Here is a 20,490-nt window from a genome sequence, read left to right on the forward strand (position 1 = left end):
TGGGCGAGAGAAAAACCTGGAAAGTCCGAGTCCAGAATCATGCCCAAATATAGAATCTTCTGAGTTGGGACTAACTGTAACTTCTTGTTAATCAAGATCCCAATTCCTGAGTCAATAGCCATGCACTTTGTCTCGGAAGAACGGAGAAGCTAATCGTCAAGATAAAGGGACACGTTGATGGCTAAAAGATGTAGCCATTTCCCAAAAGGAGCAAGAACTCTCATAAACACCTAAGGGGCTGATGAAAGACTGAAACAGAGGGCCCGAAATTGAAAAACCTTGTCTTGGAAGACAAAAAAAAGAAATTTCTTGGAATGTGGATGAATCTGGATGTGGAAGTAAGTATCTACCACATCCAGTCACCATTCATCATCCTGCTGTAGGGAGGACATGACTGAGGCATTGGTTTTCATATGAATTTTCATTTTCACCTCAAACTGACTTAAGACTCTGACATCTAGGACTGGTCTCCATCCCCCTGATGACTTGGGGACTACAAAGAAATGGTTGTAAAACCACTTTGATTTACTGGTCTAAAACTTCTTCTGTCGTTCCCTTTCTTAAGAGAGCTTCTACCTCCTGGGAAAGGGCCAAAAACCTTTCAGATCCCTGCAGGTACGCTGTTAATGCTATTGGTGAAAATGATAGCAGAGATTTCTCTTCAAGAGGAATGGAGTATCCCTATTTCAATACCTGGACTACCCAGGTTTCCCCCACTCTGTGACTCCATTCCTCCCAAAACAAAAGGAGACTGGGACCAACTGGGGCATGGGGAAATGGCGAATAATTTCTAAGGGTTGTCTTGGTTGGTACTTTCTTGCTGGGCTTGTAGGTAGGTCACATGTTTAGTTCTTAGTCTAGGCTGCGATTTACCTTTTCCTCCCTGAAAAGGCTGAGGCTGCAAAGGAGAAGAAAATCTTGCTATAGCCGGGAAAGGTTCCTTCGGTCATCTAGTAGACTAAAACAAGTCGTGGATTTCTTCTGTAAATCCGTTGAGATATCTTTTACCGTGGAATGATGGAGAAGATGGGACTTATCCAAGGGAGCAAACAAAAGCACCCAATTACTGGATGGAGGTAATTTCCTTCAACGCAAACAAGCACCAAATTCTCTCTTCTTCAAGATTCCCATGGAGAAGAGGGAAGCCAGCTCATCAGAACCACCCCTCTCCGCCTTGTCGGCACATGACAATACTAACCAGTCAGACAAAAATTCCTCCACAGGAGCCGAGCAGTCCTCGATCTTTCTGGCTAATGCTTCCATGGTCCAACTGAGAAAACTCAATCTCTCTAAAGCCTTGAACAAGTTCTTGACAAGATGGTCCATCTTAGAAGAAGAAAAATAAGTCTTGGCTAATGAGATGCTGAACGTCATGAAGCTTCTACTAAGCCTGAGAAGTCTCACTGGGAAGTGGCAGAAACTCCCAGGGAAGGGGTTTCTCCTGTAATATAGAACCTATACTTCTTTCTAAGAATTTTGGAAGGTGGAAAAGCAAATAAGGCTTTTCCCTTGCTCACTCTTGCTGGCAAGCCACTCATCCACCTCCTGAAGCACCTTCTCAGAAGAGGACAACAAAACAAGTTTGGGAAGACCTATTCTGTCAGCCGCCTTTTCCCCATAAGGAAAGTTGAAACTGGAGAAGCACGGGATGCAGGCTCAAAGAAGTAGGGGAAGTTTATCAGGAAGAACTTCAGCGAATATGAGTAGGCAGAGGAAGGGGCTGAGTCCTGGACCACTTCTTCCTCCTCAGACAAGATCTGAGACAAGGCAGGAGACAAGGCATCGTCGTTAGGAGTCTCCAAAAGTATTTTCATGAGAAAATCCATTAGCTCTTTTAGCTGCCACTTGAAAGGAGCGAAAGAAAGAACTTCCTGTGCAGAAGAAGCAGAAGTAGACGGGCGCACTACGCCTGGTACCTGACATCCATCCTCTGGCGCTGAAAGTACAGAAGCAGGCACATGGAAGGCAGAAGCGGGTGCGTGGAAGGCAGAAGTGGGCGCCTGGACAATGGCAGCAGGCGCCAATCGAACAGAAGAGAAAGCCATACGAACGAGAGTGGGCACCAACTGTCCTAAAGTTGAAGGGTGCTTTGAAGGGTGCTCAGCGGAACGAGCCGAGCACTTTCAAGAAACTCCAAAACTCTCGTAGACCTCACAGGATGATCAAAACCAGACGGACTCGGGGCTATCCCAAGTCTTGGGATAACGAACTGTCTGGAGAGGAGTCTTCTGAGTCTGATGACAGATGATTGGCACTAAAAGAGATGCCTTTCCCATGGCGCTTTGCCGACACCTGGGGTCGATCACGAGGCTCAACAGAGGGGGCGACTGCTCGTGGGCAAACCTCACTAGCATCCCTTGAACCTCCAGTTTACTTTCTTCCCAATTCTTACATTCTGGACAGGTTAAATCTATCGAACAATCATGGCCCCTACATTTAACACATTTGGTATGGGAGTCATAAGGAAATTTGGTAAGACTGGTCTTACACCCCTCGGTACAATACAATATACTTGAAACGCTGGAATCCAAGGCTAAATAGCAACAAACCACCACAAAAAGAAATGAATACATTACCAAAAGTATGGACATCCAAAAAAATGACGAGATGACTGCCAAAAAACTACCATTGTTACCCGGGAGGAGGCAGAAAACAAATGATGGAGCTCTACAGTTTGGCACCTATCGTTCCTGAAAGTGGGGTCCTGTCCACCTACACAATTGATGGCAGCACCACCACAAATTTTGAATTTTTGACTACCGTGGTAGGAAGCTTACAGCTATTCATAATTGCTTGGTAAGTCACAAGTGTAAAATCTATTATTATATCTTTACAATAAGATTAAATAAAAGTAACTTCCATATATATTTTCCTTGTTCATTTCCTTTTAATGGACTGATAAATGATACACAGGACCTGGGGGACAACAAGAAAATACATAGTATTTCAGCTAGTGTGTTCCTGTTTTCAGTAACTGTTGAAGGAAATATTACAAATACCTACTGGGATTGTCACTAGTGTGTTAGTGGCATTACCAGGCACCCAAGTCAATAAAAAACCAACCAGTCATACTTTAAAAACTCATTTCCCTAAAATGAATTACCACCATTTAATCCTGGATAACTTAAATCCTTGCTTTCATGTGCCTCACCAAATAAGGGATTTTGACGTAAGGAAAAATCTATTTCAGGGCGATTGGCTCATGTCGCCAGCGAAATATCCTTTAATCTATTATTTCTAGGGTAAATGTACTAACACATACCAGAGAATAAATAAATAAAGCAAAAAGGTCAGTACAACTGACTCGCTCATCACCCTCCAAGAGGGTGTCGGTATGAACACTATGGCGAGTGAGACCACTACCACGAGCCGAATGCCAATAGAAATCTCCCACTACAAAATCCCCACAAGAGGAGAGCCGACCCACAGAGTGGGCAGCAACTACTACCTACTCCATCCCTCCATGCTGCCGACTGCTGCGCCTCTGGTGGCCATCCTGAAGTTAGCAGACAATCTTGAGCGATGGGATGGGTAGGGCGGGATTTCGCTGGCGACACGAGCCAATCGCCCAGAAATAGATTTTTCCTTACGTCAAAATCCCTTTTCTGGGCTCAGCTCGTGTCGCTGCGCGAAATCGTACCAGAGAAATAGCACAAGATTGTAAACAAATTCAAACAAAACAAAAAAAGAGGTCTCAAATAAAAGATAAAATAAAATAAAAGAATATAATTGCTAATAAAGATACATATACACAATGATACAAATAGAAATATGCTTAAATTAAAGTTAATTCTAATAATATTTCTTAACTTAAGGTAATTTACATATATACAGGGGTAATATGGCATATATGTACAGAAATGGTATCTGTGTAATGATATGTATAAAAAAAACTAGAGCAATTAAAACAATAAGCTGAACAAAAAAAAACAAACTTCAACAATAATAATATATAAAGGAATGTATATAACTTAATATACAACCCGTAACCATTACAAATAAGATGTATCCCCTAGCATAAAAATAAGGGATGACATCCAAGAGATCAATATATACAATCGATAGTGAGTGCCCCTAGCAAAAAAAAAAATAAGGGACACCCACCATATCATCATAAAAGCAGCTAAGACCCAAGGTAACCGTAGATGAACAAGGCAGGAATAGACGAACTGCTGGGTGAGACAGGTAGAAAGGAGGACTGGATCTTCTACTAAAGATTAGGCAGAGTCGGGGGAAACTATGTTACCCGCCGCTACTGCTGAAAATTTCAGAGCTTCCAAGGACTTTAAGTAATGACGTTTAAATACTGTCGGCGATTTCCATCCAGTATATTTTTTTCAACTCATCGAAGTTCATATGTTGGAAATAGTTAATTGAGGTGGCTACTGCCCTGACATCATGTGCTTTTGGAAAAGAGTCAGGATTGGCTTGTTTAATGAAGTACAGGATTTTGCTGCCTGACGCCTTTAATAGATAAAGTACCACCTTTTTCTCTCTTAAAGAGAGGACCCGATGAGGATGAGGAGGTCCTAGACAGAAAGGCTCGTAAGGTCGAAACTGGGCAAAGAAAGATACATCTTGTGGAAGGGGTAGTACCTTCCATGGTTTTTCCCCACCTCATCATTCATTCTTAGCTATAAACTACGTTCCGGAGAAAGTAGCACTTCCCCTGTGGGAAGGAACTGAATATGATCCGGATCTCTGGATAAAGCCGACAGTTCTGAAATTCTAGCTCCTGAGGCCAAGCTTAATAAAAATAGAGTTTTTCTTAAGAGCATTATAAACGAAACATGTGTCATTATCAGTTTCTGAAGCCAGCTTTAGAACATCGTTTAAGAACCATGATGACTGACGTAGGCCTTACAGAAGGTCTAAAGTCTAGCACACGCCTTGGGAATAGACGAGAAGTAGGAATCGTCAAGTCTATGTTGAAACCAAATTGAAAAATCTTTTTCAAGGCTGACTTGTTTGTCGTAATCGTGCTAGCTGCTAAGCCTTTTTCAAATAAAGATCTGAAAAGGATATAGCTGAATTGATTTGTCCATGATTCTAATATCTGATTCTCTCAGGAAGGTTGCTAACTTTTTGACAGCTGCATCATACTGTCTCAAAGTTGAATCTCTTTTATCGGATTCCAAAGAAGAGAAGTATTTTGAGGGTCAATATCCGCATTCCTTTTCGCTGCAAACTTCATGAAGTCCATAAAGTTAGGGTTTTGAGAATTCCTGAGGAAGCGAACACAGTCTCGTTTGTACTGACTGGGAGAGCCTGGGACCTGGGAATCCGAAGAGGGCGAAGACCAGTTCCAGAATTAGAGGGTACCAATTGCTCTTCGGCCAGTTTGGGGCTACTAGAGCCACTTGACCCTTGAATGTCCTGAGTTTGTTCAGTACCTTCATGAGAAGATTCACTGGAGGAAAGACATAAATCTTCTCCCAGTTGTTCCAGTCTAGAGCCAGGGCGTCCGTGCATGGCAGGAAAGAGGGTCCAGGTTGGGGGCCACATAGCATGGGAGTTGTGGTTCGCTTGAGATGCGAAGAGATCCACTTGTAGGCCTGGAACTCTCTGAAGAATCCAATGGAACCGAACTGTTGTCCAGTGACCATTCCGACTCTAGAGGTACTGATCGGGATAGAGCATCTGCTATGACGTTTTCTCACTCCAGCTATATGGGTGGAGGAGAGATGCCACTGAACTTGTCCGCCAGGGAGGAAGATGGCTACCATGACATGATTTAGATGACGTGATTTGGAGCCTCCTCTGTTATACAATGTACTACCACTGCGCTGTCCAAGACTAGCTTTATATGGGAGTACTTTGGCGGACGTAACCTTTTTAGAGTCAAGAACACTGCCATTGCTTCCAGTACGTTATATGGAACTGACGGAACTGAGGTGACCAAGTTCCCTGAACTTTCTTGAACTGGGAATATCCTCCCCAACCGCTTAATGAAGCGTCTGTGTGGATGGTAATCCCCGGAGGAGGAAACTGAAGGGGCACTGATATCGACAAGTTCTTGACTTTCGCCCACGGGCGGAGTCGATTCTTTAGAATCTGAGGGACTGAGGATAATTTGTCCCTGGACCTGACATTTGCTCGTGAGCGCCAGATTCTGGTTAGGTCTTTCAGTTGGCTTTCATCAGATGTTTGTCACTGATGCAACTGGAGTGAACCCAGGATCCTTTCCTGAGTTCTTCTTGACGCAAGTTTGTGACTCGAAATTGCTTGACTGACTTCGCTATTTCTTTCCTCTTGGTTGATGGAATCGACAGAGTATGGGAGGATAGATTCCATTGAATGCCCAGCCACTGAAAGTTTGACTCTGGAGTGAGTCTTGACTTGGTCCTGTTTATCTTGAAGCCTAGATATTCCAGGAACTGAATCACTTTCAGTGTTGCTCTGTTGCATTCCTCGACTGTTGGAGCCAGATCAACCAGTCGTCGAGATACGCTACTACCATAACCCCTTGCGATCTTAGTTGTTGAACTACTACTTCCGCCAGCTTCGTGAACAACCCTGGGTGCTACGTTGAGCCCGAAAGGAACTACCTTGAAGGAGAATGTCTGGTCTCCTATCTTGAAGCCCAGATACGGACGGAAGTGTCTTGCAATAGGGATATGATAGTAAGCGTCTGTAAGATCGATAGAGGTGGTGACGGCCCACACGGGGGGAAGTAAGGTCCGCACCTGCGAGATCGTGAGCATCTTGAACTTGTCGCAGCGAATGGCTAAGTTAAGCGGGACAAGTCTAAGATTACCCTTCTTTTTTGTGAGCCTTTCTTTGGCACGCTGAATAAGCGACCCTTGAAATTTTAACCTGTTGACTCTCGCTATAGCTCCTTTCTGAAGGAGGTCCTCCGCATACTCCGTCAATTCTTTGGATGGAAGTTGGCGGAAAGGTCTGGATGGGGGTGGGTTCGCTATCCAGCTCCCAACCCAGGCCTTTTGACACAATGCTCTGCGCCCACTTGCTGAAGTTCCACCGGTGGCGGAAGTGAAACAGCCTCCCTCCTACCTGAAAATCCTCATTGGTTTTGGTAGCCTCCTCGGCCTCCCCTGAAATGCTTTCCTCTATTAAAGGGCCCTCCCGATCCTCTCCCACGAAAGGATCGTTTACCTCTGCCTCCCTTACCCGAGCGGTCGTACTTCTGGAAGCTTGACCCTCGAAGACCTGATTGTAGGCTGGAGAGAGAGCGTAAGATGGATGGGTTGAGGCTGAGGGGAGATAACATAGATCGGCTGCGATTGAGCTTGGAAGTAGAAGGTTGGGCTGCTTGCACCAACGGAACAGCTGGAACCTGCTGAGAAAAGCGTGGCTGTTTCTTCTGGTAGGGCTGGAAACGTCTGGGTTTCCTTTGAGCCCTACCCTTAACCCCTTGATCCTGGCGTCTCTTGGCCGTAAGACCCCAACGATCTTTAAGGCTTTGGTTCAATCTCGTAGCCTCTGCCTGAACCTCCTTCACCATCGCCTCTGGGAAGAGGTCTGCTCCCCAGATGCTTGATGTAAGCAACTTATTCGGCTCGTGCCGAATTGTTGCTTCTTGGAGGACATGTCCTACAGTTCGTCCTAGCCGTGGCGAACTCAAACATATCCGACTGCACCGTTTGAGTCAGAGACTTGGTAAGAAGCTTAAAAAGTGGCTCAGAACCATAGGCAATAGTAGCCACCTCGGTCATAGCCATGGTATTAATCGACCTGGCTAACCTCGATTTGGAATCGAATTCTGCCTGGATAAGGCTATCTGGAAGCCTAGGTAGCTTCTCACCAAACTGCTCCATAGCGCAGTCTGGTTTGAGTTTGCCTGCTGAAAAGGTATTGGCAAATCTTCCCACAACTCACCGGCTGAGGGAAGTTTTAAAGGAGACGTAGGATCTGCTTCCTTCAGCTGAGGCATTCGAATCCCCCTGCTGGGCTGCTGGAATGGTGGTTGTCGCGATCTTTGTCAAGAAAGGGAGCGGGGTACTCTCTTCCATCGTAAAGATCGTAAAAGGACTCTTAAATGGTTGGATCTTCGTATTGGAACAATCCATGTCCTCTAGACACCTGAGCCATTCTCTCTGAGCCTGGTCTCGTGAATAGAGGACTGTCTCTTTCGGTACCTTATCGTCCCGAGTCATGGCCGAGGCGGTGAGCCTGGCGTAGCCGATGAACGGAGGCTGAAGGTCTTCCGGGTAGAACTCGAAGTCTTCAATCCTCCGAGTTCCACATTCCGGGATAGAGATAAGCCCGTCTTGGAAGGGGGCGTATGACGCTACTCTCCAAGGGTTGTTCATTGAGAACGGAGGTAGAGAGTCATACGGGGGTAATTGGGCTCCCCCTGTGCTGAAAGGAGGGGGAGAGGCTAGTGGAGCTTGGCTCAGTCCGGCTATAATGTTGTCCTGAGAGGTGATCCTATCAGACAACCGGGAGATCATTTGTTCCATGCTGTTTTTCAGAGAACCAACCAGATCGCCCACTTGTTGCAACAGACCAGCATTGGAGTCCAAAGCCGGAGCTGCTGCGGAGGTGGAAGGGTGGCTCTGAACCGGAACCAAAGGTAGCGGAACTGTCGACTCCGCTGGAGCGTGTGATCTCTCCCTGGAGGATCTACTCCTAGAGGACTTAGAGCCGGACCCAGAAGCTTTAGATCTCTCTGCTCCAGGATTTCTAGCCGGAGACTTACGAGAAGAAGATGACGCCGACGCCGTCTTTTTAGACGACGACGACGTCTTCGTCAAGGTTTTTACTGCTTGACCTTTGACCTTGGGTCTAACGGAAGCGTCAGGAGAAGTATATAACTCTGTACCTGTAAAGCCTTGGAAGGATGGAGAGGTTACAGGGGTAGAAGATCCAGTGGCACCCAAGGGCATCCCATTGGGCGTCCAACGTACCTACCTCGACCAACAGGTCGTCTACACCTACCATAGGTTCAATATTAATGTCCAACGTCGCGACTTCCGAGGAGATGTCCTGGCCTTGATCCGTCAACGAGGCAGCCAGCTGTTGCTGAATGAAAGCGATAGTCGGGGCCGCCTCTGCTGGGTCGACGTAGCCTGTAGCCTTGCCTCCGGGGAAGATCAGTACCGCCAACTTCTTTTCAAGAATGTAGGGCATACCCTTGGCGGCGTTCTTCCCAAAACCGCCGACCCAGGCCCGCAGGGTTGCCAGTGCGGTATCCCTCACAGCCGGAGCCTGGAAGAGAGGGTATTGATTAGATTTTAAGATTAAACTTAAAACTAAAACTAAATTAAAAGCTTAACTTAAAATTATAGGGGCTGCAAAACCCCATGAATTTTATCTTAAGTTTGGAAGATTTAATGTAAAAACTTAAGAACTATAACAAAATGAGGACCAGTTAACGGAGTTGGAATACTTACCCCGTCTAAGAGCTGGCTCACCAGATCATAACAGATGGTGCATGTCCTCGTGATACCAAGACCTTGGATGTCCCCAGTTTGCGGAGTCGCGCATGGAGCATGGGACCGGCAAACTTCATGTCCACATGGGTCTTGAAGTGTGGCGGCGCATCCCGGATGCTCACAGTGGTGGTCTGTAAGTGAAAAGACACATGAGTATCTTAAAGGCTATCACTTACAGGCTAAAGGGCAGAAGAACTCCGTTGCATGCCGGAGCTCGGAAAAAAATTTGGGCATAACCCCTCCCTTAACGCCTGAATAGGCTATAACCCCGGAGAGATCCGGTGAGACAGGTAAGGGAGGGGGGATGGTTTAAGGTAGCTAAAGATAAACTTACTAGTTTAACATAACAGATCTTAAACCTATAAAACTCGAACGTACCGGACTAAGTCCAGTGCGTGGCGGAGTGTCGTGACTCAGCGAGACGGAGTGGTTAGAAGAGACCAACTGTATGTCCCGGTCCATCCTGCTGGGTGGACTAGCACCTTTCCGCTGAATGCCAGGTCTCCGGTAGTAAAGGAGCCCCAGTAAGGTGGGAAAGGGCGAGAGGACATACAGACTCAAGCTAGCAACGGAGCGACGGAGGGGGGAAAGGCCAGTCCCCCCACCTTACCATCCGGCCGGACCGAGAAGCTGGAGAGGTCGAGTCCAGTCTGGGTCTGTCCCGTCCCTCTACTCCCTCCGCCTGGGGGGGAGAGGGAGGCAGGCTCGGGTATGCGGAGCGAGCATGGGAAGACCGACCCACCCCCCGACTCTATGGAAGAGCGGGAGGGGGGAAGATGACTGGACAGGCGTCTGGCTGCTCCGTGATCACGTAGTGACCACGGGGCGGTAAGTACAAAACAATGAAACAATAATGCCTAGAAAACACAACCGTCTGATCAGAGAGATGCTATCGGGAAGCAACCGAACTGAAGAGCGGTAGCATATAGGCCCTATGGGCCATAACCTAGGCTAAGCAAGCCAGACGCCTACACTAACCTAAACATAATATAATATAATATAATTCAAAAGAATAATCATGAAAGAAAGAAAACAAAATAGTAGGAGAAAAAATCCAGGAGTGTACGACTAACCCGAAGGAAAGTCTACCACTCAAAGCTAGCCGGGGCCGATACTAAGAGCCGTGGCTAGGGTCTGGATAGAAGGAGCCTACATAAGGTAAAAGACATGCATGCATGACAAAACCGTGTAGACTGTACCCTAAAACAAATCGGACGATTAAAATAGAGCGTACTAAAGTAAGGGGATGTTCTGGGTATGGGAGACCAAGAACGAACCCACCACGAGGCAGAACCATGCTGCCATGCTTCCGACCTAGAGTTCGTATTTATACCTAAAAAACGGCAAATACGGGCTCAGGGCCGGAAAAAACCAATTAGCAATAAACACTGAGTACTTAACTTAGCTGCTGCGATGGCTGCACGCTCCATGATAAATAAATCCAAAGAAAAGGGCACAAAAAACACAGAGTAAAAAAGGGCACGTGTGTATCGTGTGCGCTAACTGAAAAGGATGTCCACCAGAGGCGCAGCAGTCGGCAGCATGGGATGGAGTAGTAGTAGTTGCTGCCCACTCTGTGGGTCGGCTCTCCTCTTGTGGGGATTTTGTAGTGGGAGATTTCTATTGGCATTCGGCTCGTGGTAGTGGTCTCACTCGCCATAGTGTTCATACCGACACCCTCTTGGAGGGTGAGCGAGTCAGTTGTACTGACCTTTTTCTTTATTTATTTATTCTCTGGTATGTGTTAGTACATTTACCCTAGAAATAATAGATTAAAGGATATTTCGCGCAGCGACACGAGCTGAGCCCAGAAAATACAACTAAGAATTTACAATTATTTTTTATCCAGGGTATAGCAAATATATGAAATTTTATTTCCAATTGCAATACTCTACAAATTTAAGTTTCATAAGATATCAAAATACTGTAGCATACAATTATAAAACAAACAGAAATAAAACCTCACACTCTACCTGTCACTTTGAGCATCATGAATGCGAGCAATCGGCGACAATGGTAGATCACGATGAGTAGCAGAGTCCAAAGAGGGGGCACGATGCATACCTTGTTGATGTACCCGAGAACTTTTACTGAAAAGGAAGAGATAAGAAACGAGTGGTTAAAGACACCTACAGAGTACAATTGTACATATATTTCTTGTAAGCTTTTCAGCAATGACTGACACTACAGTACAGATACATCACCATGAGTGTCAACTGGCAGCATTGGGGTGTGTGTGTGTGTGTGTGTGTGTGTGTGTGTGTGTGTGTGTGTGTGTGTGTGTGTGTGTGTGTGTGTGTGTGTGTAGTCTAAGAGGACAGATAGTTTAAGTACTGAACAATAACTTTCACCCTTTCCTACCTTTTTAACTGACCTAATGACATCCTGCCATGTCTTTACATTCTAAAATACTATTAAAACACACAAATGCTGACCAATTACTATTACACCAATGCCATTAGATTGTGTAAGACTGTGTTTTTATGCAGCCCTAGCCTAAAAAAAAATGAAGGTCAAAGGAAAAGGAGTATGCTTAACCCAAAAGGAAGAAACAGATTTGCTCCTTTACCAATGAAAGAATGCAACACTGAAAATGGAGTAAGATAAAGATTCCAAAGAGATGGCAGTAGAGAATAAGACATTGCTATGTAACTGATCAATTGTGAGGGTGTCAGAAAACACTTGAGAGAAGGGACTCTTTCACTGACCTGACTGGAAAAATACTTGAAAAGTATAGTATCTTGATACTGGGCAAAGAAGTCACTTTGCAGTAAGTGAAAGGATTCTAGAAGAGGCTGTATGAGCAGGGCTGTATGAGCAGGTGTCACTTTTAATCTTATTAAACCAATAGTAACCACATTAATCTGAACTCTCTTTTCTACACAGAGACACAAACAAAATTTTGCAGGTTGCTTGGCATAAAAATATTCAAAACAGTAACACAGTAACTGAAACAAACATAAAAATGACATTTTTATAATAAATTAAAATGAGGTTTTGTTTATAGTACTTTCCAAGTAATTACATAGCTTATGGTTTTCCATGTATGGCAGCCTAAATTCAAATTTCACAGGTAGCCTTTCCACTGTTTAGTGTAGGTATACAGTGCTGCCCTCTAATGGCAATACTAAGAACAATTAGCTACACTTCATTCTGTTTTATGCATAATGTCCATCAGAGGGGAGGGAGGGAGGGCTCTGATCATGTAATTACAGGGTAAGTATATACAAAACCTCATTTTATAATAAAAATGTCATTTTTGTATAAGTGACTTACCCAGTAATTACATAACTGATTCCAAATTGAAAGGAGATGGGATCATGGACATATTCTACTCCAAAGCTTATGTTGAGACAATAAATTTGAAGTAGAAAAGTTGCTGTCACTGAAAAACAAAGCTTGACATTTCCCATCAGTTGAGAGAACTACTGCTGATGGATTACTGCCTCTGCCTGGTGCTCATCTTAACCAGTAGTGGCGTGGCAGTATAGACAAAAGACACCTCCTCTTAAGGGGAACTTTGCAGCAAGGGAAGTGCTCCTATGCCTAGCAAAGTATGATAGGTGCCCGACCTTGCCCTGGGCACAGCACCCAAATAAAAACAACTGGACAATACTGACACCTACACTGAAATAAAGTAATGACCCATCCACCAAGTGGCGAGTGCTCCAGGTACACTGTATGCCCTGGATCTACAAACTCAGCACCATAATGAAAAGGTGAAGAGATAGTAGGAGAACATCCTGTGTTTCCTTCCACAATGCCATACCAGTCACTAAAAATGGTCTTGAGGAATTGAAAAATGTTGACACTTTTTAAGCTTTTATGAAATATATAATAAGAAGCGAAGATCGCTTATGCTTCCAGTGGGTTGTAAAGAGGAGCAAATACTGTCTGAAAACTAAGAAGGTAGAGGCTGTTCTGACACCCTTAGCTTTGCTTCATAGTAGGCAAAAACCACTCCATAACATTGAGTGAGTCTCAAAAGTGAAGTCCATATAAAATGGAAGACAACATGTTTAGAGAGAGAAAGAGACGGGTTCTTGCAATCACTCCTTAGGTTATGGATGGTCCTCTGATTCCTGTTCAACTCATGGAATTCCTGAAAAACTCGAACTGGACAGAGAGCTCTCTATACTACTTCTGAGATGGGGAGCACCACTGAGGAGCGGGGAGCTTGTAGCAAGAACTAGAGCCAGACTGTAGCTGGCACCAGATGAGCTAGGGACTTGGGAGCTGGTGGACACTCAGAGTACGATTTGGTGTCAGAAGCATCAGTTGGCGCCAGAGGAGCTAGGTGTCAGGCGAGTAGGAAATTGAGATTGAGAGATGTTGAGTGCTCCCGGAGGTCAGGGATGAACGTAACATCGCCATGGTGATGAAAGACTTGGAAAAGTGGTTCTTTCCCTGAAAAGAATGGAGTAGCCTCTTGAAGAACCTGAACCACCCAAGGTTCTGGGCCCCCTGTAACTCCATTCCTCCAAAAATAGGTGCAGTCTGGCCCCGACAGGAGCACGAAAGACTGGAGACTCACTTTCAAGAAGACTTCTAAAAGGACTTCAAAGAGGGCTGAAGGTTGGAGTGGGGTCTCTCTTGAGGATGTGACTTTCCTCCTCTAAAGGCTTGTGCCTAGGTGAAAAAACCTTGGCAGGAGTAGCAGAAGTCATCTGTGGCCGCTTTGTCGACTGAGCTATCAAGATCAGACTTATTGAGGGACAAAAACAAGAGGTCTGCCTTCTGTGTAACTGTCACCCTTTTAGTATCGAAAGAACACCAAAATTCTCATTGTTTTTGGGCATCCCAATGGCGAAAATCTAGGCCAACTCGCCTAACTGCCTTACAGGTGCACAAAAAAAATGCCTAATCAATCTGAAGAGAGGTTTTCTGCAAGTATTGGGTAGTCCTCAATCTTCTTGGCTAACACAACAACTGTCCAGTCTAGGACACTGAATATTCCCCACACTAACAATATTCCAGCTCAGGCGAAGAGAAGAAAAACTTGGCTGAAGAATTCTACATAGCCGTAGAATTCACCCTGGGAGGAGGCAGACACTGCTCAGGAAGGAACCTCCCTGATGGAATAAAAGCGATACCTCTTCTTCAGCAGTTTAGACGGAGGAAAAGCAAAAGAAGCTTTACCTTAATCCCTCTTGACACCAACCATTCCTCTGCCTTATGCAGGGATCTCTTCTCAGAAGAGGAGAGCACTAACTTGGGAAGTCAAGTGTCAGAACAAAGTTTCCTCATGAGGAGAATGGAAGCAGGTGAACAGGAAAGCGCTGGTACAAAGAAGTCCAGGAAGTTCACAAAAGAAACCTCAGAAGGCTAGAATATGAAGAGGCAGGAGCATTTAATTGGCCTGGATCTTCAATCTGAAGAGATGGAAGACAAAGGGTGATCCTTACTCTTGGCAACAGACTTCTTCCTCTTAAGGAAGCCCATCCAATCCTCCAAGTGGCAGCAAACAGGGGTTAGTGAAGGATCCTCATGTCTACTAAGATGGATGAGGAGACGGTCTTGCTGGGCGTCAAACAACTGGTGCTAAACTACAAACTGCAGGTGCTGTGTGAGGTGGCACCTCAGATGGTGCAGAGCACCTGGACGGAGGCTGGTGCTCGAGAGAGAGAGAGAAAAAAAAGCAGAAGTCAGAGCATAAACACCTGGTGCTCATCAGAAGAATCGGTACTATTCAGATGAGTGCCAGGACAAAAAGTACTTGAGAAGGTTGAATACACTGACACAGGACCAGAGACTTGATCCACTTCCTCTTAGTCAGACGGCAAGGCAGCATCTCTACCTGTAAGAGCGGTAACCTTCTTAAGAAAAACCATCAGATCGTGAAGTTGCTGATGAAGTGGAGTTAAAAATAAATCCTCTAAACCAGATGTCTTAGGAGAAGAAACAGTTGGTGCCAAACGCTCTACCACTGGTGCCAAGCAACTAACAGAAGGGGGGCGTACAAGTGAAGTCGAGCGAGTCGACACACTTGGTGGTGAACGCCTGGGAGTCACTTACGATGCTCCAAATGTCTAGGCGCTAGCAAAGGACATTCAATATTCAATACTAATTAAGTATAATAAGCAACTCTTCTGAATCCGACTACTACCGAGCACCACTCACTAAGATGCCTTTCCAGCGGCATTCAGTCAAAACCTGTAAACGCACAACAGTTTCAACCAAGGAAGAAACTATCGGGGGCAACCACCTCGGGCTCACTTCGACTGCCAGTAAGCCTTTTCCAAGGTGCAGATGAGCAGGACAGTGACTTAAGGTCTAAGATATCCGAGGGGCCAGATAGTCAACTCTTCACTACTCATCCACCAAAATGCCTCTTCAGTGGCTGTCTGCCGACACCTGGGGATAGGTTACAGGCTCGACCAAGAGGCAACTATCAAGGGCAACCCCCTTGGACTCCCTTCAACTGCCAGTATGTCTTCTCCCTGGTGTGGAGGGGCAAGAAATTACTTCAGATCTAGGAGATCCAAGGGGCCAGATAGTCACCTCCTCCACATCACATCCAGTAAGATGCCTTTCCAGTGGCTGTCTGTTGATACCTGGGACCAGCAACAGGCTCGACTAAGGGGACAACTCCTCCGACCTCCCTTGGACATAAGGTATGTCTTCTCCCCAGTGTGGGGGAGCAGGACTGTGACCTTTGTCTACGAGCATCACAGGATGAGTAGTCACCTCCTCCACTGCACACTTCACTCTTACATGATTATTTTATTGATAACCAAAATAAAAGACTGGCAAAGGCATTGGAAGGAAGTGAGGGAGCCAGGCACAGGAGCAAATGAACAAGATAGGAGGGCTAGTAGTAGGAGAGAACTGGTGGCAGGCGGACATGAGCTGGCACTGGGCGATGTTGGGCACGGGAGGTGGGAGACAGAAGGCGGATGGAGGCAGGTGATGGGAGCTCTTGTGTGTGCATGGGTGGGTGAAGGCTAGAAGGTGGTTGCCTCACTGATTTTTAGTAGTCTCTGTTATTTCTTACTTACATAAAAAATAATCGATCAGTAATCAATTACAAACTACTTTTTATATCTTTATTGCAATTTCTAGCATCTAGGCATAGAAATATGCATAATATGTATGAACAATATTCAGACATGACTGCATTTTAAGATAACACATTTGTATCTGAACCCTCAATGATAAAAGATATTCATATAAAAAAGTAGCTTTAGCATTAAAGTACCAAAGTAATTCCAACTCTAACATTGTAGGACAATTGCTTTCATTCTCTAATTAGACATAAAACAAATAAAACAAATATCATTTACAAATAACCAATTAGTGTACTCGAGTGGCCTGCACTGCAGTCCACTAAGTAAGCGTGACACCAGGAATATATCTCCGTACGCCGAGGCCATGCAAGCTTTCTTTGTAACATTCCAAAGTACTACCGAAGCAAGAACCGACAGTCGATACTCGACTGACGGGAAGTTTCCACCTAAAGCCCAATGAAGCCAAACATTAACACCATTCTCTCCTTTCTACATTTCAACCTCCACACTTTTCAGTTCTCTGCAAAAGAAAGCGACAAGTATCCTAGGCTCTTTGAACAAAACAAAATGTTTCCGCCTAACTGCTAACATTTGGCCTAAAGAATGTCTTAACATTCACTAATTACTTAGAAGTAATTATTTACCAGTGTCTTGCGAATACAGGCAGTCCCCGGTTATCAGCAGGGGTTCCATTCAGCAGGCTGCTGATTAGCGAAAAATGCCATTAACTGAAACTCGGTGATTTATGGCATTTATGGCACCAAGTTTCGGTTAATGGTGCTGAAACCAGTTAATGGTATCTCTGTTGAGTATGTTATGTCGCCATAATTGTATTATCGGCACCTTATGGCGCCAATAACCGAAACTTGGCCCATTATGGCGCCAAAACCGGATTGCCATTAACCAAGTCTGCCATTAACCAGGGAGTGCCTGTAGCCTATGGCCGGTAAACAAATCCTAAAAGCAAACATTTGGCCTAAATGAATGATGTAACAATCAAGAACTACTTTTATGGCAATTGTTAACCAGTGACTTGCACATAGCCTAAGCCTGGTAAGCAAATAATAATTGAAAAAGTTGTCTTAAAAGGATGGTGTAACATCTGAGAATTATTTTTTAAGACAAAACTATTCTAGCGACTGCAAGTACGTAGCAGCAAGCTTAATGATAATCTGAATTAAAATAATTAAAAATAAACAAAAGACAAGACTCATCCTACTCAAAAGCTATGAATGTCTTCCAGTGGTTTTGTTAATACTACCGAAATTCGGTGGTATAACTGGAAATAAGAACACGCTGCTGTATGCACTTGATGTTTAGTCGAGCATGGCACTGTATAACTACACTGAGCAACTGAAGTGCTACCCGCAAAGTTTGAATTTAGGCTGCCGTATGTGGAAACCTATAAGCTATGTAATTACTGGGTAACTTGAAAAAAAAAAAAACTTTCCTTTACATAATCACTTTGCAATAGTGAGTTACCATCATTTTTATGTTTACAGCTGTCAATATTATATAGTAACATTTACACAATCACAGAACTTGTCAAATGGAGTGTTACAGAATTCAAAACTAAACCAAGACCTTTAAGCTTATGTAAGGAATGATCACTAATAGTAAGTGAAAGTCAGCCAATGATGACATTTCAATAATTTGGAAAAGTGTCAGTATCAGATTTCCACAGAACTTTGCCCAATCTCCAATGCTCTTTTTACGGGGTCAATGCAAGCAACCTCACGAATGGAAGCAGACAAGTAAAAGCATTCTTAAAAGTGCCATTATTTGCTAGAACATTTGAAGTTTCCTCAAAGCACAGCGCATCTCAAATATGTCCCTAACGTCTTGAAAACCTTAATCAAATGAGGGTAGACAGAAGTACACCTGTCTACAAATTGCCTAAAAACCAATGACTCTTCCACCTCAATCTCCTCCTCCTCCTCAAGTGTTGACAAAGAAGCCAGGGCAACAGAAACCTACTATTCAAGTAAAGCAATAAACGAAGCAGAAGCATAATACTTGAGGTGTCAAGAGGCAGCTAAGAGAGTGATGATACAAGTAAAAAGGTGGGAAGACGATTAGAAAGGCAGCTTGGAGGGAAGGGGAAAGTGTCGGAGAGACCCAACACAACCGACCACCAGCCACCAATCTACCCGACATCATACCACCTGATGACGATAGTTTACAGTTAAAAAATACTTTCAGTATATAATCTATGTTCATCTCTGTGGAGGCAGCAGTGCCACAAATCATATATATTTGGGATAGCAGAAAGGAAGAACCACTAATATCAATAGACAAAGACAAGACAGAGGGTAAAAAGGAAAATTACAACATGAGGGAGGAAGGTACTGAGAAGGAAATAGACTAAGAAATAGGTTGAGGCCGCACGGCAAGAACAGCAAGAGAAGGCTCAACAGAAATCACAGAAGATGAGACATCAACCTCATAGCTAAAGTTATCTTACATTACTCAATTCTAACTCTAAACCTACATTACTAGACATAAAAAACTTTTCTCTGAACCACTTTTATACCGAACCAGTCAAGTTTCTTCCACATAAAGAATTCTTTGACCTTTAATATTTATGTCTGGATGTGGTCCAGAACGGCTGCTGTTTTACTTATTGAGAACTTGAAGCCATATAAATCTGCCAGTATGAAAGCTGGAAATTTCTTTCAGTGGCATTCTTGATCCTGCAAATAAAACTGAAAGATCATCAACAAAAAGTGCATATGTGGATAATGTCACTGGGAAGCAAATACAGTAAAGATGAGCATACTAATGAGTATAATACAGTGGGACCCCTGTATTTGTGTTCGGATTACCAGACTGACGGATTCACGGATTTCTCTCTGGACCATATCTACCCCATTATTCGCAGGAATTTCACCTGTTCGTAGTATTTTTCTATGAGAAATATATCCACGAATTCCTGGATTTTGCTTTATCAATTTCATCATAAAATGTACTTTTTGTGATAAAACTATTAAAAAAATGCAGTATAAACATTTTTTGGTGGGTTTTTCTTGAGTTTTAACCAACAAAATAGCCTATTTTCAGCATTTTTATGGGGGTTCCAACTACAGTAATATCCCGAACTTACGCGAGGATAGGTTCCAGACCCCCTCGCGTAAGGGGAAGTTTTGCGTAAGTTTAGCACGGTCTCTAAAAATAATAAAAGCTTACTTCCAGAGGTTGAACACTAAATATGACCCTAATCTTGCTACCCAAGTATTAAGCTAACTTTTAAATGAAATTAAAGTTACTGTAATTTGATGTAAAAGTTAGTTTAATTCATTACCCTTAATAAAGAAATAACTGGTTGGCATAAAAGTAGTTACAGGAACTACTACGTACATACGTATCCATTATCATACATATACATACTAACATTACCCCTAATTCATGGGATGCCATTTTCTTTTTCCCTCAGAGTAAAATAGGTTTTCACTGGTCACTAGGTAAACTTCATAAGTCTGTCATGACGAAGGTAAGTACACAGTTCAATGACATAAAGAAAACATGCATGTACATATGTAATGTTTGCAGAGGGTGAAGATAAAATTCAATCAATTTAAAATCATGCACTAGTGTGAGGGCTAACTATGAGAAAGAAATACATATGTCATGTGAGGTAAACTCTGGAGGGGTATTATCTTTAAAAAGTGTGAATGGGAACATCTTCTGAAAGTACATTAACTGTATGTGCTGTACTTAGGTAACATAGTACATACAGATTGTACCAGTACTTTTCTTCAAGGTTAAGATAATAATTTTCACAGAACGACAACTGTTATGTCTGATATGTTCTACAAGTTGATCATACAGTGACAAGCACTGTAAATTACGTACTGCCTTCGTACATATTTTCAAAAATATAAATAGCATACATAGAATCTCCATACTGACTTTACACTTGAAAGCATGAAAACTTGAATTAGCATACTAGTACAGTGGAACCTCGACATACGAAAGTCCGAACTTACAAAAAATCCAAGTTACGAAAGCAAAGACGAAAATTTTTTTGCGTCTGCTTACGAAAATAATTCAGGTTACAAAAGGGTGTTACTGTAAAGTCCCGAGAT

At 43.8% G+C, this 20,490-nt stretch overlaps 1 protein-coding gene across 3 annotated transcripts in view; it reads right to left on the reverse strand.

The window, feature by feature from the left end:
* LOC135217296 (uncharacterized) overlaps positions 1–20,490 on the reverse strand; it is a 317,399-nt gene that overhangs the window by 83,492 nt on the left and 213,417 nt on the right. For all 3 annotated transcript variants that reach the window (XM_064253051.1, XM_064253049.1, XM_064253050.1), the window contains exon 4: positions 11,372–11,488. In XM_064253051.1, the coding sequence (XP_064109121.1) occupies positions 11,372–11,488 (117 nt within the window). The remainder of the gene's footprint in view (positions 1–11,371; positions 11,489–20,490) is intronic.

This window comes from Macrobrachium nipponense, chromosome 7 (assembly GCF_015104395.2).
Source record: "Macrobrachium nipponense isolate FS-2020 chromosome 7, ASM1510439v2, whole genome shotgun sequence".
NCBI classification, from domain to species: domain Eukaryota; kingdom Metazoa; phylum Arthropoda; class Malacostraca; order Decapoda; family Palaemonidae; genus Macrobrachium; species Macrobrachium nipponense.